We start from the raw sequence: 20717 nt of genomic DNA, 5'->3' as shown, positions 1-20717 counted from the left end.
AAGTTTGGTGAAGGAAAAATCATGGTTTGGGGTTACATTCAGTATGGGGAGATCTGCAGAGTGGATGAACAACATCAACAGCCTGAGGTATCAAGACATTAGTGCTGCCCATTACATTACAAACCACAGGAGAGGGCAAATTCTCCAGCAGGAGAGCGCTCCTTCTCATACTTCAGCCTCCACATCAAAGCTTCTGAAAGCGAAAGTCAAAGTGCTCCAGGATTGGCCAGCCCAGTCACCAGAGATGAACATTATTGAGCACGTATGGGGTAAGATGGAGGAGGAGGTATTGAAGATGAACATAAAGACTCTTGATGAACTCTGGGAGTCCTGCAAGAAGGCTTTCTTTGCCATTCCAGATGACTTTATTAATCAGTAATTGGAGTCATTGCAGAGATGTATGGATGCAGTCCTCCAAGCTCATGATGGAGTCAGACACAATATTCATTCTGTTTCCACTGCAGCATAAGCACATATTCTATACTGGACATTATTGAAGGTTCAGTGAGCAGACTTTAGTCTAAGCAGAGTCAGACCTTACTGTCCTAATCAAATCAGTCAACATCAAGACATGATCAGATTTTATTGTGCTCAAATAAGCATCATCTAGAGGCCTTTACCTTTTATATAAGCCACTTCTGATACCAAATCATCAACTAGAAGTCAAGATATTATTTGCTGTTCCTAAAAGGCAATTAGACTTTGTCAGGTAGTGTATGTGTGCATGTGTGTGTGTGTGTCCAGTGCAGGACACTCTCAGGTCTCTGGAGTTAATGAAGTGAACGCTGGAGGAATAACCTTTAGGTTAAGGCCATACATCAAACCAGCCGGCCATAAAACCTGCAATGAAGACAAAAGCATTAAAGCAGCATAAAGAAGCCGCGAGAATGCTGAGCAAGTGTTATCAATCACCATAATGCTCAGGGATTCAATTACTGCAGGGGTGGAGACGGCTCTTTTATTGGGGTGCTTTCAGTATGGATGTGAAGAAAAGAGCTGCTGAACTTCTGGAGGAGATCAGTGTTAGGAGACTGTAAACCAGGGACACTGCATCACATCACAGCAAGGGTGTGTCTTAATCTGCACACTTGTTCACTAGTCAGTGCACTGATCAGGGTGTCAGACATTTTCAGTGCTGTCTCAATCGCTAAATTCTTTAAGTGCACTGAAACTTTCATCACCTGAAAATATTTATTTATTAACATGAACGAATATAGCTAGACATGTAAAGAACAATCTAGCAGACATTTGTTATTGTGTAGCAACAAATGATTTAGCTCATGGACTTGAAAACGTTGTTAAATTAATATATGAACAGTTTTGATGATGTATAATGTGTAGTGAACCAAGCTCATCAGTGCTCTTTACTACTGCCTGAATTTGTGCACATAACGAATGAGTTTAGGAGGGTGCTGATTGAGATGCACCCCAAGTAAAGCTTAATACATTAAAGGTCCTGTAAAGTGCTTTGAATTGTGCATTTGTGTTTAATGTGTGACGTAATCTCAACTGGAACATGAAGACAGGGCGGGGCGTATAGAAGCTCCTCCCACTTTAAAAAATCCAGTAGAGTTAAGTTTTTATCACACGCTGCCAGTGTAAGGGGTTGAGCTCAAGCGTATATAGCCATACAATCATTTAAGGGTCAGATACTAGAGAGCATTTGATTGGTCAAAAGATTTGATGAGAAACTGATGAGAAACTCATGTCTTGATGAGAAACTCATGTCTTAATTCCATTTCTGTTTAGTTTGATTATGACGTTAAGCAAATGAAATTATTCAAAAATTGTTGTTTACATGGTAGACTCTTAATCGGAGTTCTGTCTTCATCGGATTAAAACCGGATTGTTGATGTTCATGTAAACGTAGTCATTGTTGTTGCAGATATAACATGGAAAGTGTGGCGGCTACAAATTAAGTAATAATCATTCACACAACTTTACTGAAGCCTCTTTACCTGACGGTTGGTCTCTAGCGCCGGCAATTTTTATCTGAGTTTGTAGTTCTTATTGAATTCACATCCTATGCACAATGTATCATGGGTAATATTAGCGCTTAGAGTATTTTCCATTGCTGGAGAAGCGTCATGTGGGCATAGCATTGGTCATTTATTCTTTTCTATAGTCATTTATATTTTAGGGTTTAGCAAAGGTGAATATGGGGTAGGTACAAAACTACAAATTGTGGATGGGTGGAAAACCAGTTTTGGACCAGAACAGCTCGGTGTCCCATCACCTTTGACCTACAGTATTTATAGGCCTATACTATGGTAAAGCAGTAGAAATTTGTGCTGGGCTGGACTATTTGGGCTGAGTAAGTGTAGCGTTTTGATTGGTTGTGTTTGGAAAAGAAAAGCAAGTTACTTGCTGTTAGATTGTTGTGTTTTAGGTAGACAATTGTGTGTAGTGTTTTGAAAAAAGAGTTTTATGCAATTGAAGTTCAAGGCGGAGAAACAGCTTCTGGTTGTGGAGATTTGCATTTTGAGAGAGGTTTTAGAAATCGTGTGACATGGAAAGAGTTTATTGGAAAAAAATGTAAGCTAAAGCTGAGGCAAATATATTTGACCAAATCCTGCTTCATTGAGTCCCAGCCGGGACTTGAACCAGCGACCTTCTTGCTTTTGAGGCGACAGTGCTAACCACTGAGCCACCGTGTCGCCCTATTTTTATTATTATTTATTATTATTATTATTATTATTATTATTATTATTGTTGTTATTATTATTATATTGTTATTATTTTTGTTATTATTATTATTATTATTGTTATTGTTATTATTATTATTGTTATTATTATTATTATTATTATTATTATTATTATTATTATTATTATTATTATTATTATTATTATTATATTATTGTTATTATTATTGCTATTATTTTTGTTATTATTATTATTATTATTATTATTATTATTATTATTATTATTATTGTTATTATATTGTTATTATTTTTGTTATTATTATTATTATTATTATTATTGTTATTGTTATTATTATTATTGTTATTATTATTATTATTATTATTATATTATTATTATTATTATTATTATTATTATTATTATTATTATTATTGTTATTATTATTGCTATTATTTTTGTTATTATTATTATTATTATTATAATTATTATTATGATATTGTTATTAGTATTATTATTATTGTTATTATTATTATTGTTATTGTTATTATTATTATTATTATTATTATTATTATTGTTATTATTATTATTATTATTTTTATTATTATTATTATTATTGTTGTTGTTATTATTATTATTATTGCTATTATTATTATTATTGTTATTATTATTATTGTTGTTGTTATTATTATTATATTGTTATTATTTTTGTTATTATTATTATTATTATTATTATTATATTGTCATTATTAATATTGTAGTTGTTGTTGTTATTATTGTTGTAATTATTATTATTATTATTATTATTATTATTATTATATTATTGTTATTATTAATATATTTTTGTTATTATTAATATTGTTATTATTATTGTTGTTATTATTATTATAGTGTTATTATTAATATTGTAGTTGTCGTTGTTATTATTATTTTTATTATTGTTATTATTATTATTATTGAAAACAGCCCTGTGACAAATTAATTTCATGTACTCGCTTTGTTAATGCAGCAGAGCTCATAAAACACAATTAATAAGAGTTATGAAAGAGTTCAGTGATGTTTTAATTAATGTTCATTTAAACAGCAAAAGCCTTTTTATAGCACAGACGAGCAACATTCTAACGGTGTGCAAAATGGGCTGATTCTCTGTATATAAAGATGACAGCAGTGCTCTAAATCATGCTACACTAGAAATTTCAGCATGTTACATTTACAGACATTGTCATATAATGTGTATTTATATAGCACATTTATCCTGTGCTATATACATTTATCCACATTTTATCCACCCCAAGCACTCTACAATCATGCCCGGGGGGTGGGGCGGGGTCTCTCCACACCACCACCAGCATGCAGCATCCATTTGGGTGATGCGACGGTAGCCACAGGACAACGGTGTCAGTTCTTCACCACACACCAGCTATAGGTGTAGTGGAGAGGCAGTGACAGAGCCAATGTAAGGGCTGATGGAGGGATTTTGGTCAGTACACCGGGGTCACACCCCTACTCTTTACCAGAAGTGCCATGGGATTTTTAATGACCACAAAGAGTCAGGAGCTCAGTTTAACACCTCATCCGAAAGGCGGCGCTCGCTGACAGTATAGTGTCCCCTTCACTGTACTGGGCCATTAGGACACAGACTGCAGGTTGAGCGCCCCCTGCTGGCCTCACCAACACCACTTCCAACAGCAACCTAGTTTTTCCATGTGGTCTCCCATCCAGATACTGACCAGGCTCAGCCCTGCTTAGCTTCAGTGAGTAACCAGTCTTGAGCTGCAGGGTGATATGGCTGTGGCAATTGGTGAATGTGTGTGTGTATGTGTGAAAGAGAGAGAGAGAGAGAGAGAGAGAGAGAGAGAGAGAGAGAGAGAGAGAGAGAGAGAGAGAGAGAGAGAGAGATGGAAGAAGAAAGAGAGAGAGAGAGAGATGGAGGAAGAAAGAGAGAGAGAGAGAGAGAGAGAGAGAGAGAGAGAGAGAGAGAGAGAGAGAGAGAGAGAGAGAGAGAGAGAGTATGTAACAGAGTGTGTGTGTGTGAGCGGTGTTGCAGTACTGGTGTGTCTGATCTGTAGTCACGAGCTGTTATCTAACGCCTCTGTCTGTGCTTCAGCACCACGGACAGCTCTCACACTCTCACACACACACACACACACTCAGCACACAGAATGAAGCTCAATCAAATGAAGAGATCCACGGAGCCCCTGCACCGCTGCCATCAGTGCCCTCATACTGCAGAGGCTAAAAATAGACATCTGAAACACACACACTCACACACACACAGTTGCATGGGTTATGGAGTATTCATGAGTGGGTGGGAACACATTTAAAGGAATAGTTCATAAAATATATGGATTCTCTAACCAGAGAACACTATTGATCACAGCGGAATGAACCACCAACTATTCCAGCTTATGTTTTACACAGCAGATGCCCTTCCAGCTGCAACCCAGTACTGGGAAATGCCCATACACACTCGTTCACACACACACTCATACACTACAGGCAATTTAGCTCATCAGTTCCCCTATAGCGCATGTGTTTGGACTGTGGGGGAAACCGGAGCACCCGGAGGAAACCCACACCAACACGGGGAGAACATGCAAACTCCACACAGAAACACCAACTGACCCAGCCGGGACTCGAACCAGCGACCTTCTTGCTTTGAGGCCACAGTGCTAACCACTGAGCCACCGTGTCGCCCTATTATTATTATGATTATTATTATTATTATTATTATTATTATTATTATTATTATTATTTAATATTATTGTTATTATTAATATTGTTGTTGTTGTTGTTGTTGTTGTTGTTGTTGTTGTAATTATTATTTTATTATTATTATTATTATTTAATATTATATTATTATTATTATTATTATTTAATATTATTGTTATTATTAATATTGTTGTTGTTGTTGTTGTTTTTATTATTATTATTATTATTATTATTATTATTTTATTATTATTATTATTAAATTATTGTTATATTATTATTATTATTCTTGTTGTTGTTGTTGTTGTTGTTATGTGAATGGAAAATATATCAATGGAAAATAGATTTTCATAGATGTTTAACTGATAAAAGGAATCAGCAAATCAATTTAGGTGCTTTATTTAAAAAATTAATGGTATTTTATTTCTATTCTAGTGAATTCTATGCCATAAAGGACATGTAAACACAGTTTTGAAAAATATTTAGAAACACATTCTGCTGACTGGCTTCTCCCCTGTACAGTTTCACATGAGAAATCCACATATTGAGTTCTGGTCATACGGGATCTCGTCATACCCCTAATAAATATTTATTTATTTATATGGGCATGCAATAGCTTTTAGTTTTGGGTAAACAGTTAAAGTGTTGTAATTATGAAATAATATAAATAATAACTGTAGGGCCAGGGGGAAAATCTCCATTAGATTTGAGTTTACAGCTGCACTGCTCTTTGCTGAAGCCTTACAGAGCCAGCGAAACAGAAAGAGCAAGATGTTCCAGGAACAGTGTGTGTGTTTGTGTTCCTGAATAATGTTTTCAGCAGTGATGGTGTCATTCAGTGTGTCCGTCTGAAGTATTACAAACAAACTTCATCCAGACATCATGTGCTTTTGAAAACACTGTCGGTTGGGTTTTGGGACAGAGGAGGGTGGGTCCGTCGATCGGTCGGTCAGTCAGTCAGTCAGTCAGTCAGTCCGTCAGTCAGTCAGTCAGTCAGTCCGTCAGTCAGTCAGTCAGTCAGTCAGTCAGTCAGTCAGTCAGTCAGTCAGTCAGTCAGTCGACTGGTGGATTTACAAGAGACTGGTGGATTCACGAAAACAAATACTGCAAAAAAACGCACCTCCTGAGACATCTTTTGCACTCTCCAGAAATGTATACAGGGGTACGTATGCATAATGAGCTTGGGTTAAATATCATGACCAAGACAAAATAAATGAGTTATAATTAGACATGAATTAATTAAAGTATTATGTTTAAAAAGGTGTTTTAATAAATCTCTGTTAAACAGCGCTTGGGGAATATTTGAAAGAAGTATTATAAAGAAAGTTTCTGCTTGCTGCTGCTGTTAGCTGGGGCTGTCAAGTGTGTGTGTGTGTTAATGCTGTGCTGGTCTCTCTGCAGCCTGTGGAGAAGCAAAGGCGGGTGCGGAGGACGAGGGCGAGTCGGAGGCCGGCTGGATCGAAGGAGCTGCCATCCTGCTGTCAGTGGTGTGTGTGGTTCTGGTCACGGCCTTCAACGACTGGAGCAAAGAGAAGCAGTTTAGGGGTTTACAGAGCCGCATCGAGCAGGAGCAGAAGTTTCAGGTGGTGCGCGGAGGCCAGGTCATCCAGCTGCCCGTGGCCGATATACTGGTCGGAGATATTGCACAAATCAAGTATGGTATGTGTCATTATTATATACATTTTTTGCTATTTCTGCTCAGAATTTAGTAAAAAATCTGTGGATTTCTGCGCAATGATTTTGGGAGTATCGTAACTAAAAATGTAAAATATGACATAAAAAATAATACCTTTTTAAACTTTTATTTATTGTTTACAATGCAAATCAAACTAGATCCACTTATTTGGTAAACAAAGCAAGTCTCTTTTATAATAGATCTATTTAAAGACAGAAAATATGACTTTACAAACTGTATTGTGAATAAATCAACTGAACATTTTCATATTAGTCAATAATACTACTGAAATTAATTTAAAAACTGAATAAATATAAATTTGCACACATTTATACAGTTTTTTTCAGTTCAATTATTAGATTAGGTCTGTCTGAGGTACTGGGTGTGGCCAACAAACTTAACCACGCCCCTCAAGCTGTCAGTTTTGTCAACAAACAGAAATGGTGAGCAGGAGGAGGAGTCTGTTAGGTTGTAATAACTCTCCCCAAACCCTTTACTCCATCTTTCTGAATGAAATGCTTACTTTACTACATCCAATCAGCTCACAGTAGAGAAAAACAAGTCACACCCACTGTTTTCTCATTTAATAATCCATTTCTCTAGGACAGGGGTCACCAATCTCGTTCCTGGAGGGCCAGTGTCCCTGCAGGGTTTAGCTTGTCTCAACACACCTGCCTGGTTGTTTCAAGTATACCTAGTAAGACCTTGATTAGCTTGTTCAGGTGTGTGTGATTAGGGTAAAATCTGCAGGACACTGGCCCTCCAGGAACAAGTTTGGTGACCCCAGCTCTAGGAACTGCGTCACAATATGGTATAAAAACAGTCACAGGTTCCTATTCATGTGGACTTTAAAGTTACGTGAACCAGTAGTTGCTTCAGACATTTATTTCAGTATTTCCAGCTGAAATTGAATAGCGGGTGGGGTTTATTTTATGAGCTCCGCCTATCATCTTTCATTCAAAGCAAATTAACATTTAAAGGGCGTGGCTAAGCATATGTTGGCCAATCAGAGCCATTAGATAGATTTTGATGAGAGAATAACCAAACAGACAGTTTAATCTTCAGTGGATTAACTTGCAGGATTAATTGTTCACTTTAAGACTAACAATGTGCGCTAGCAAAATAAACACTGTATGTTTGGATTTCATACTAGGCTTTTAGGGATTCTAGATTCTCAGCTGTTTAATTTTGCATCAAATATTGCCAAAATTAATTTATATATTTGACATGAAATTGATATCTCTTGTTATCAGACTTGTAGAACTGCTTTTAAATTCATTTGAAGCAATATTGAGCTCAGTCTTGGTATACTCCATGCTGTTTTATGAGCTCATATTAATTGAAAGACAACAATACATAAAATATATTTATACTAAATTCTATTAGTCACTCTAAATATATCCCGACCAGTTACTACAATATAGTTATCTACAATATACAGAATCATTTAAATTTATCCTTTCAAATGATTTAAAATGAATCCATGGACATGCATCTACATGTTTAATATATGAACTTGTAGTAAGAGGAAGTTCATTTTGCAATATTTGTAATTGAAGATTCACCCATAAATAATCTGATTCACGTCGTTGCTGTGTGATGAAGCAAGACCGATCTGCGTCGTTAATTCTGATCATTAAAAGCTGGTCGAGCTGATCAACACTTTCTAAGCTGGAGATTTGCTCGGGCTCTGCAGTGCTGAGAGAGCTTCCGGTTGTTATTTCGGATCTCCTGAACAAGTGGGAGGCAGAAAATGTGTGTGCTGACAGTGACGGAGTGATCCTGTGGGTGAGAGCCCTTGGCAGGCTGCGAGAGGGGCTCCATCTTCTTCGCTAGTACACTGACGGTTAGCTTAGCGTTATTTCTGAACATGCGTGGGGGGTTGAAATGATGCATTGGCAAAGTTAGAAATCAAATCTAAATTTTCTCCAATTGAATATATTCATTTGATAGTTAAAACAATAGAAGGACCCAATAGTGAACCCTGGGGAACACCCACAGTATTGTGTTGCTCTACTGCTGCATGGCATACTGCAATCCTTGTCATTTTAGGCAATATTTTGTTGTGAAATGCTTGATGAGTGCCATCTTAAAGGATTGACGCTTGAAGTCTTTAGAGACGGTAATATTGATCCATTCTTGTTGTTTGGAGAAAGTGGAGGGATTATTGGAAGGACTATCGAGTCGCTGGGAAAAGCTTTGCAGATTAGATTGTGAAATATGCTCCATCGCTGAGCAGCTGCCAGTGTTCAGAAGTTTTGTCCCTGTTGAACAATGGATTTACCATCACGCTGAAGAAAGACTCATGTGTGCAATAGGTCACTTTGAACGCTTTTTAATAATGCATACCAACATTAATAGATGAAATAACTGTATAATTTACAATTAATTAGAAAAATATATATATATGCTCAAAATAGTTGTTTGAGCGCCTGTTTAGTAAGTTATCCACTTAGATGGCTAACATTACATCAGCATGTTAATTAAAATCAATACTACTGTGTTATTTTTATGTTTATTTGCATAATATTTCCACTACCCTAACTCTGTCCTTACTCTGGTAAAACGGCTGCTATGCATAAGTGTAACAGGTTTTTTATCTATGTATTATTTTTATATTTTATATTATATTTTAGTATAACGATGGTTTGTTTTGTAGACTATCGGAAAAAATATAGCTTAAAGGGGCTAATAATATTGTCGTTAAAATGATGCTTAAAAAATGAAAAACTGCTTTTATTCTAGCCGAAATAAAACAAATAAGACTTTCTCCAGAAGAAAAAATATTATCAGACATACTGTGAAAATTTCCTTGCTCTGTTAAACATCATTTGGGAAATATTTAAAACAGAAAAAAAGTACAAAGGGGGGCTAATAATTCTGACTTCAACTGTATATTATTTTAGATTGTATCTTTTATTGTTTAGTGTATGCGGTATCTGTTTCACTCTATGGGATTTGCATTGTGTAAGCTGTTATCTAACTAACCTAATTTAATGGCATTAACGACGCAAGTAAATTATTAAAGGTCCCGTGAAGTGCTCTGAAATGTGCAGTTTTTATTTGATGTTTGATGCAAGCTCAATTGAAACATGAAGATACATAGTTTAGCTCCTCCCCTTAAAAAACAGCCAATAGTGTTTTGCTTTCTCCGAGCTCTGCCAGTGAGAGGGCTTAAGCTCAAGCACATCAAATGAAGAGCCAATGACAAGAAGGGAGCGGGGCATGTCAGATGCTACACTACCTGACAAAAGTCTTGTTGTGGATCCCGGTTGTAAGAGCAAAAAATAATAACTTGACTTCTAGTTGATCATTTGGAAAAGTGTCAGAAGGTGGACTTTTCTGATGAATCATCTGTTGAACTGCATCCCAATCATCACCAATACTGCAGAAGACCTACTGGAACCCGCATGGAGCCAAGATTCTCACATAAATCAGTCAAGTTTGGTGAAGGAGAAATCCTGGTTTGGGGTTACATTCAGTATGGAGAGATCTGCAGAGTGGATGATCAACATCAACAGCCTGAGGTATCAAGACATTTGTGCTGCCCATTACATTACAAACCACAGGAGAGGGACAATTCTCCAGCAGGATAGCGCTCCTTCTCATACTTCAGCCTCCACATCAAAGCTCCTGAAAGCAAAGAAGCTCAAGGTGCTCCAGGATTGGCCAGCCCAGTCACCAGACATGAACATTATTGAGCATGTCTGGGGTAAGATGAAGGAGGAGGCGCTGAAGATGAATCTAAAGAGTCTTGATGAACTCTGGGAGTCCTGCAAGAAGGCTTTCTTTGCCATTCCAGATGACTTTATTAATCAGTGATTTGAGTCATGTCAGAGATGTATGGATGCAGTCCTCCAAGCTCATGATGGAGTCAGACACAATATTCATTCTGTTTCCACTGCAGCATGAGCACATATTCTATACTGGACATTATTGAAGGTTCAGTGACCAGACTTTAGTCTAAGCAGAGTCAGACCTTACTGTCCTAATCAAATCAGTCAACATCAAGACATGATCAGATTTTATTGTGCTCAAATAAGCAAAATCTAGAGGCCTTTACCTTTCATATAAGACACTTCTGATACCAAATGATCAACTAGAAGTCAAGATATTATTTACTGTTCCTAAAACTTGGATAGGCGACAAGACTTTTGTCAGGTAGTGTAGAGAGCATTTGATTGGTCAGAAGATTTGATGAGAAACTGAAGTATGAGGTGACATCAAAAAACTCTGTTTAGGGTGTAAGTGACGAATGTTTGTATGTTTATATCAGTTTTATATCTTCTAATGTGGATTTTGTCACTGTTTTGGAGCGCACTAGGATATAGATATTCTGAAGATTAACATACACACAGTATGTATTTTCACAGGACATTTAAGATAAATCAAATAATTTTGAATGTGTGTGTTCAGGTGACCTGCTGCCGGCGGACGGGGTGTTGATACAAGGCAATGATCTGAAGATTGATGAGAGCTCCTTGACGGGGGAATCAGACCACGTTCGCAAAGCTGCAGATAAAGACCCCATGCTGCTCTCTGGTCAATCACTGCTCTACTCCTCACCACTACATACATATTTACACTTCTGCTTGTGTGTGTGTGAGTGTGTGTGTGTGTATGTGTGTGTGTCTGTGTGATTGTGTGTCCATGTGTCTCTGAGTGTGTGGGTTTGTGTGTCTCTGGGTGTGTGTGCTATTATTTACCATTGTTTCTCCATGTCTGTATCCGCAGGCACACACGTGATGGAGGGCTCGGGTCGGATGGTGGTCACTGCGGTCGGTGTGAACTCTCAGTCCGGGATCATCTTCACTTTACTGGGCGCTGGAGGAGAAGAGGAGGAGAAAAAAGAGAAGAAAGGTGTGTAACTGAAGCTGAAGACTCACGTCACACACACACACACTGGCAGCACAACATGCAGACTCTTCAGTGTGTTACACCGCTATTACCATTTGATTATGGCGGAGTATTGTAAATCTCATTATACTCTTACATTAAGGGGCCTGGTTTCTACTGAGAGGTACAGTACACTACGGTACGGGTCACCTTTATCAGGCTTGTTTCTCCACTGCCAAAGGGTACCAATGGTAGGCATGGTGTATGACAGAAAGTTGCAGTCGACGCTAAAGGAAATGTCAAAGGAAAGCTGTACATATCATATGAGAAGCACTTCTTACAAAACAGATGCTTTATACACATAAATACTTGTGTAGAAATGTTGATTACTAAGATCAATTTCAGATCAATGCAAAATTTTACCTTAGTGCCTACTGTCACTGAGCTGACCGATATAATTGATATCTGTATTTACTGACCGAACACCGTTGTCATAACGATTAAAAATAGTTTGGTATGAAGTTTCGGTATGAAGTGCTATAGTTTCAACCCAGGCTCATTCTGAGAATGCAGTCCCGTGGACGTTTCTGGAGACCGCGAAATACATCCCGGGAGGCACGTATCTTTGCAGTTTTTGTTTCCGCGAGAGGCCGCTGTGCGCGCTTTTTCCGCGTCTCGAACGTCTCTCGCGAGCGCCTTTAGCGCCCACGCCGTTCTCGCACAAACCCGCCAGAGGCTGCTGTCGAACGACCTTCCGCCTGTCTGCCTGGTTGACAGAATGATTGACCATGCGACCGGCCAATCGGCTGACCTCCTCCTTCCCTAAACCCAACCAACGACGATTCATATAAACGTCCAGAAAAAGAAAAGCCCTCGTCTGATTTTACTACGTTTTCGGATTTTGACCACATTCTCACCCTGTGATGAACTTGTTTGCTTTATTTTTTGGATTTTTTTTTTACGTTTCTTACCTGATTTCTGGAACCGCTCTTCCCCGGACTCGAACCCGGTCGTCGTCGTCATGGTCAGCCCCTCTCTGCGCCTCGAGTCTGCCCACGTACACGAAGAGCTAACCAGACAAACTTGTTGCGGCGGGAAAGCCCTCCACACGGAGGTCAGCGGCCGGCCGGCAAGCGCCAAAAGGAACAGCGTCACACCGCCCCGCAGCGTTCACTTAAAAAAATGAAATGCAGCCAAACGTACCCCCGGCTACGTATTTCACGGTCTCCAGAAACGTCCACGGGACTACGTTCTCAGAATGAGCCTGGGTTGTATAGTTTTATTCAAATGTGGCTGATGAGTGCGCGCAGGAAGCAGTGCCAATAAGCTTAGGGTATAAGTTTGTCATTTCCAGTGGAGGTGTGCGACATGCACGATGCGCACATGGTGTGCACATGTGATGCGCGCACATTTTCCAGGCGCCCCTGCTTGAAAACATCTGAACTTTTCCGAATGCTGCAAGCGCAGGGAGATTCATGTAAGTAGAACTAACCAATCTGCTTCACACTTTATATGGAATATACACATTTCAGTAATAACAGCAGACTAATTACCTCAGATAAACACAGCACACCCAAACACTGCAGTGCTTTTTACTTTTCTCCATAAGCTTGTATCAGAACTGCAGCAATGGTCTGTTCGTTTGTCATCCTCTGATGAAACGCTTGATGGTCGCCTTGTTATGAGAGACGTCAGGGGAGCGCGAGCGCAAATCGCATTGAAAATGGTGAAGGAAAGCATGTGCTTGTGCTTGTCACTTCAGGTCAGAATAACAACACATGTGAAAATGAGTGCTGTATATTTCTTTGGAAAGGGTACCCAAAAAGTGTTATGGTACGGTTCATTTTTTGGTACCTTTGACAGTAGAAATGGCCATAAAAGCATACAAAACCGTACAGTACCACTCAGTGGAAACAGGTCATAATACACCTCAATGAACATCCACACATAGACATCACCTACAGCTCAAGTCCTGTTAAATGATTATTCTTTTATATTCCCCAAGCTCTGTTTAATGGATGGAAGATTTATTTCAACACATTTTATAAACATAATAGTTTTAATAACTCATGTCTAATAACTGATTAGCCGTTCACTGGAAGTTTATCGGTAGGGGAAAAACACTAGCCGTGCATATATCCTATTGGAGACTGTGTTTGTGCTGGGCTGTGGAGGCCTGATGTGTTTGTTATTCTGAAACCACCGCAGGTCAGGCTCTAGAGGATGGCCATCCGCTGCCAGGTACAGTATACCTCTCTGTGCTGGAGATTTACCACAGTAACGCTCATCTATTACCCACTAAACCCTCCCTCCCTCCCTCCCGAACCCTGCTTCAGTAACCCTGATCTCTGACTTAAAAAGAAGAAGCAGCTCTTTTTTTTAAGCATTTGATGAATGACGATGGGCAGGTGGTGATGTACGGCGCTCAACGCTGGCGGTTTCCTTCTTTAATCCTAGATTGTTGTGATTCAAGCGCTTGGGTTTGATTTCAAAGCATGCGATTATTGTAGTTGTTTTATTTTCATTTTTGATCACCTGTTCATATTTGCTTAAAGCAATGGTTCAGCCCAATGGGAAAGTTCTGTCATCATTTTTTCATGCCTTTGATTTCATAAGACTAGTGGGTAACACTTCAAAATGACTGCACACTATGAATCATTTATTAAGCATTAGCAAGTTGTTAATTCCTCATTAGTTAAGCATTAACTACATTATATTAGTAAGCAGTTTATAAATACAGCTACAAATGCTGTCTTGACTTATAAGAGCGTGTATAATATGCTTAATGATTATTTTTTCATACTGTCTTAAAGACTAGTTAGTCATTTATAAGGGATTTATGAAGCATAAACAGTCCTCACTTTATGAGACGGGTTAATGAAGCATTTATAAACATTCAAAGTAACTATTAGTAAATGAGTAATAAGATATACAAATTTTAATTTAAATAGTTTATTAATCATTTACTAACTCATTCTGAATCATCTTAAAAACCACCAACTACTATTAAATACAACTGGTTTGTAAATAATGCAATACTTAATTTAGTTATGCACAATGAATCATTAAGAAAGTATCAAAACACAATCATTAAGCACATTATACATGTGATTATAAGTCAAGAATACAGCATTTGTAGCTGCATTTATAAACTGCTTACTAACGTCTATTAATGTAGAGTGAATGCTTAACTAGTGAGGAATTAACTATTTGCTAATGCTTAATAAATAAATCACAGTGTGCAGTTATTATAAAGGGTTATGTGTGACTATGGGTCATATTTTTAAGCACATTTATTGGAAAGACTTTAGTTTAGGTCACAATTTGTGCAGTTAAATATTGCCTTATTACCTGTCTGTTATTAACTATTAATTAGTAGTTATAAAGTATGATCTTATTCTGCATCCCTAATCCTACCCCAAACCTAAACCCAATTTATAGCTTACTAACTGTTAATAAACAGATATTTAGTAGTTTATCAAGCTACTGTAGTGGTGTTAGTTAATGTAAAGTTTGTTAATATCATAAATTATAACCTGAACTCAAGTGTTAGCCATTATTCACTAAAAAGTTGTTCATCTAAATCAGATTTTAAAAAAAGTTGCACTATTTTAATGTACAATTCACGCTATTAATAAAGCAGGCTTTTAGCTCAATAAACTGTTGATTTGCTGCTTGTTAATAGTTAGTAAGGTACTAGTTTGTAGAATAAAACAATATTTAGCTAATAAACAGTTAAAATCTTAATTATAGGCAGGTAATAAGGCAGTAGTAAAGGTGTTTTAATTTGGGTTTTCTTAAGCCAGACATGTTAACTTCAAAATGATGAACTTTTTTTAGACTTTTATTGACTCATAAACATTGATCAGAGCTGTTTACCACTGATAAGTGCTTTTCAAACCTTTGTGAATGATTGTTTTTAAAGCAGTGGTTCAGAAAGTCAGATAATTCCAGTAAATGTGGCTTGGTTTGAAATATGTACAGTGCAAAAAAAGCATCTCTTACTTAGAGTTTTTGTCTCGTTTCTAGTCCAAACATCTAAAACCTTTAAAATAATGAAGCTTTTACTTGACAAGCAAAACCGTATTGTCATTTTTAATAAATAAGAGGTCAAAATGAAGTGAGTTTTTCAGTAAAACAAGCGAAATAATCTGCCAATGGGGTTAGCAAAATAATCACATTTCAGAGAGAAATAACATTGTTTTGCTCACCCCATTGGCAGATTATTTTGCTTGTTTTAATTAAAAACTCACTTCATTTTGACTTGCTAGTTCTGAGTAAAAAGGTTTTAAATTAATATATCCATATCAGAATTATATCCAACATCGTATTGACCAAAATTTAGAAATATGTTGTGATCTGGGTCTACAGGATATTCTTATAATTCAACTGACTGGAGTCAATCATTCCTTATTTTAATCTGTGAATGATTGAATTTGAGCTGAATAGATATTTAAAATGGATGTAAATCTCTCAGATTTTAACACTAAAATGTTCATTTGTCTTCTGAAGATCTAAAACTCTCGTGGTTTGAGGTTTCGCAGTAAATGATGGCAGTATTTTCCTCTTGTGCTGCTGAACCACCGCTTTAACCGGTAGCAGCAGAAACTGGTTGTTTTTTTCTAGTGTGTAAACCAGAGACCTCCATCAGTGCTAGAGATATCTGTGCCATCGATCATGGTGTCGTTTTATTTGTGCTTCCACTTTGTTTTGTCTGTGATCTGTCTTATGTTACGGTGTTTTTTTCGTCATGTGAAGTGCTGTATGAGTTGACAGCGGTATGTTGAGCGAATAACCATGCTACTTTTGTTCATTGTTACGGCTAGACTGCTCCCATCCCTCCTCACACCCCATCGCAACTATAGCTACCGATGGTGCGGCAAGCGCAAATACACCTGCTAATACCAGCCTAGTCAATGGTAGGTTGAGCAGATCTCCGCTGTCCTCTTTTCTCTTCTCTCTCTTCTTCTTCTGCTGTGATTCAGTGCATGTCCACTCCAGTCGCTGACTCCTGTTCTTCCTCCTCTCCTCAATCTTTTATACTTTTCTGGTTTTTTATTTATTTATTTATTTATTTTATACATTTAAATCCAATTAGGTCCAATTAAATCAAATTATTTTAGTTTGGTAAACAAAATTCCTCATGTAATATACACTAAAAGACAGAAAATATTACTGTATTGTATATAAATCATCCAATCCTTTGCATATTAGTCAATAATGTTACTGGGCTTAATATAAAAAGTGAATAAATATATATTTACACACATTTACATAAGTAAATAAATATATTATTTATCAAATAAATAAATAAAGATCTCAATGAAGGGTGGATTCTGTGTGGCCTACTGATAACTTGTGTTATACTGTAAGTATTTTATTTGTATATGCTCCACTGTATTTATCTATGTTTGTGATTGATTTATTATGTTTAATATAGACGCACTCCATTACAACATCATTATAGAATTATTTCTAAATAGAGCTGTTCATTTCATTTGGTTAATTATACTGTACTCTGGGTGCGAATTACAGGGGGGTTGTGAATGCATACTCGCTCCAATCAGTGCTAGGAAAAATATCTTGTTTCTAGGATCACGTTTCTTGTAAAATATGTTTATATCTGCATGTAGCCTAAAAAAATAGACACATAATTTGTATGATCTACAGTAGCCTCTAAAATATGCACTAAATATCTTTCAAAACCAACTCAGGCTGATTCTGAAAACGTACCTCGATATACATGTCTGGAGATTGTGAATTATGTAGCCAGATGTACGTATGGCTGCATTTCATTTTTTAAATGAACGCTACGGGGTGGTATGACGTTCCTTTTCGTGCTTATTAGCTGACCGCTTACCTCCGTATGGACAGCTTTCCGGCTGTTACCAGTTTGTCCAGTTATCTCGACGTTTACGTCAGCAGACTTGAGTTGCAGAGAGGGGATCGCCACGATGACGGGGTTCTAGTCTGGTGAAGAATTGTTCGAGAACATGGGTAAGACAAAAACAAAAAACAAAAAGTAAAATAAACAAGTAAATAACAGGGTGAGAATGTGGTAAAACGTTGTAAAAGTCAGACGAGAGCTTTTATTTTCTGAAATGCTTTTTAAATTTTTCGGTTGGGTATAGGGAGGTGTGTGTTAGGGTCAGTCATTCAGTCTGTCAATGGCAGCCTCTAGTGGTTTTACACGAGAACAGCAAGCGCAAATGGCACTCACAAGAGAAATTTGAGATCTGAAAAAGCACACACAGCAGCCTCTGGTGGATTCGCGAAAACAAGCAAAACTGCAAAAAAATGTAGCTCCTGGGCCGTATTTGACGATATACAGAAATGTATATAGAGGTACAATTTCAGAATTAGCCTGGGTTGCTCAAAACACTGAAGAAGGATACATTTGAGTAATAAATTAGATGTGATTTAAATAGTTCATAAATTTGATTCACTAAAGCATATATTACCAAACTACTACCGAAAAAGTTGACCCCCCCACCCCCACCCCCCCAATTGTCAATGTATAATTCGCATACTTAATATACTTATTATCGCAGTATACAATATATACAGTCAATCCCTAAATTATTCATACCCTAGGCCGATTCTGGCTTAACATTACCTTTATTCAACCAGCAATATTTCTTTTGACCAGAAATGACACAGGCTTCTCACAAAAGATATAAAGACGATGTATCATTGAGGGAAAAATATTCCTCAGCTTTTATTTACATTTGAACAAAAATTTTTAAGTCAGAATAATTTCAGGCTGGACTGTATATATTATATATATATATATATATATATATATATATATATATATATATATATATATATATATATATATATATATATATATATATATATATATATATATATATTATAATTATATATTATATATATATTATATATTTAATATATGTATTACTACATATAGAAAAATTCAATATTACATTGCCAGTTTTTCCCAAAATTGTGCAGTCCTACACAGGAAAAAATTCTCTTCTTACTCAAAGTTGTCTTGTTTCTAATCCAAATATCAAAAGATTCTTAAATCAAGAGGCTTTTTCTAGATAAGCAAAAAAAATTGTTTTCAGAAATAATGAGTCAATATTTAGTGAGTTTTTCCTTAAAACAAGCTAAATAAGCTGACAATGGGGAAAGCAAAACAAACTAATGTCAAAAGGAAAACTTGATTATTCTGCTTACTCCAATGGCAGATTTATTTGCTTGTTTTAAGGAAAAACTCACTTCATTTTGGCTCATTATTTCTGAAAACATTTTAGCTTGTCTATAAAAAGCTTCTTTTAAGAATGGTTAAGTATTTGGACTAGATACAAGACAAAAACTCTTAGCAAGAAAAGCATTTTTCTGCAGTGTATTTAGAACACACACACAAAGTTAAATCTTTCTGCTGACTCACAATGCTGGATTGTTCAGCAGGAGTGTCAGAATCTGGTCGCGCTGTGAGGATATTCATGCATCGGTCTGATGAGGTTTAGAGTTCTGGTGTTTTTCTCTTCATCTCCTCTTCTTCATCTTCTCTGACTGCTCTCCTCGGTGGATCTGCATGTTCTCCTGCATGACCTGTTGAGTCCTGCTATTTTCATTGTGTTTCTCCTCCATTCCTCCTCCATGGAATATCAGAATGAACATGTCTCAGTTCCTCCTCTACAACAAGCCCACTGCACTGCAAAAAGGCCTTTCTTACGTAGAGTTTCTTGTCCAAATATCTGAACAATGTTAAACCAAGAAGCTTTTTCTAGGCAAGATGAAAATATTGGTTTGTTTTCAGAAATAATGAGTCAAAATTAAGTGAGTTTTTGCTTAAAACACAGAATAAAGCAGCCAATGGGGGAAGAAAAATAAACTTTCAAAGTTCAAAATGCGAAAAACTATTATTTTGCTTATACCATTGGCTGATTATTTAGCTTGTTTGAAGGAAAAACCCTTTTACAGCTTAAATTGAGCGCAAAAAATTTAAACCAACCCCACCCGAGCCCATGCACCATGCACCCTGTCCGACACATTAACTGTAATTATGGGGCCGATTTAAACCTGACTATTTTTGTAATACATGGGCCGTTATATCAAATGTTTTCAACTATAAGTCGGAGTTGTTTGAACTACAGAAATGAGTTTAGATTTATCTCATCTCACACTCTGGGGTATGCTTGAAGAAGTAACAAAAGAGGACATTGAAGCCTGACTACCATCCTTTCTGCATACCTGTCAACCCTCCCATTTTGCTGGGATTCTCCCGTTTTTAACCATTCTATCCCACTATGATCCGTTTAAATATCTTCCCATATTTCTCCAGTATTTTTAATCTTCCTATGAAAAGTGAAAGTTGCACTAAAGAGCCTTTTAAGCTAAGAGACTTTTGCTTTGGCTTTATTTTGGCTTGAAACCACGTTGAGATTAATATAAAAATGGCCGCATTCACTATGCAACATCTGTATCAGTCAATTCATGTGATGCCTGTTTCACACCTCATGCACAGGAAGTTGCCGCGGGCCTTTGTGCACATGAAAAGTAAAAAAAAGGTGTATTTATATATAAAGATAGATAGGTGACTAGATAGAACAGATAGAGATAGATTGATCTGTGCGGCAGCCGCTGTATAAAGCAGACTCTCTATTTTTTCATGATTCCGCGGTAGCTGAATCTAACGCAAAATCAACATAAAGACGCAACATTCTTAATTTAAATGCAAAATAATCGCAAAAAATGTAAATAATCTCATAAAACATCCAATTCCAAACCATATAATCAAATTATGTCTATTTCAGTTTGCAATTAATTGTTTTACATGACTTCTAGACGTTGCATACGCAGGGCACGTGATGTATTTGAGTGTCTCTCG

At 36.9% G+C, this 20717-nt stretch overlaps 1 protein-coding gene across 13 annotated transcripts in view; it reads left to right on the top strand.

The window, feature by feature from the left end:
• Window positions 1-20717, top strand: part of atp2b2 (ATPase plasma membrane Ca2+ transporting 2) — a 159917-nt gene that overhangs the window by 76287 nt on the left and 62913 nt on the right. For 9 of the 13 annotated variants that reach the window (XM_056468477.1, XM_056468478.1, XM_056468476.1 and 6 more), the window contains 5 exons: window positions 6748-7005; window positions 11438-11563; window positions 11756-11881; window positions 14066-14098; window positions 16684-16776. In XM_056468477.1, coding sequence (XP_056324452.1) covers window positions 6748-7005; window positions 11438-11563; window positions 11756-11881; window positions 14066-14098; window positions 16684-16776 — 636 coding nt within the window. The remainder of the gene's footprint in view (window positions 1-6747; window positions 7006-11437; window positions 11564-11755; window positions 11882-14065; window positions 14099-16683; window positions 16777-20717) is intronic. The other 4 variants (XM_056468484.1, XM_056468487.1, XM_056468479.1 and 1 more) reach the window with 3 other exon arrangements.

This window comes from Danio aesculapii, chromosome 11, assembly GCF_903798145.1.
Source record: "Danio aesculapii chromosome 11, fDanAes4.1, whole genome shotgun sequence".
Classification (NCBI taxonomy): domain Eukaryota; kingdom Metazoa; phylum Chordata; class Actinopteri; order Cypriniformes; family Danionidae; genus Danio; species Danio aesculapii.
This window is presented reverse-complemented; position numbering and strand designations above follow the sequence as displayed.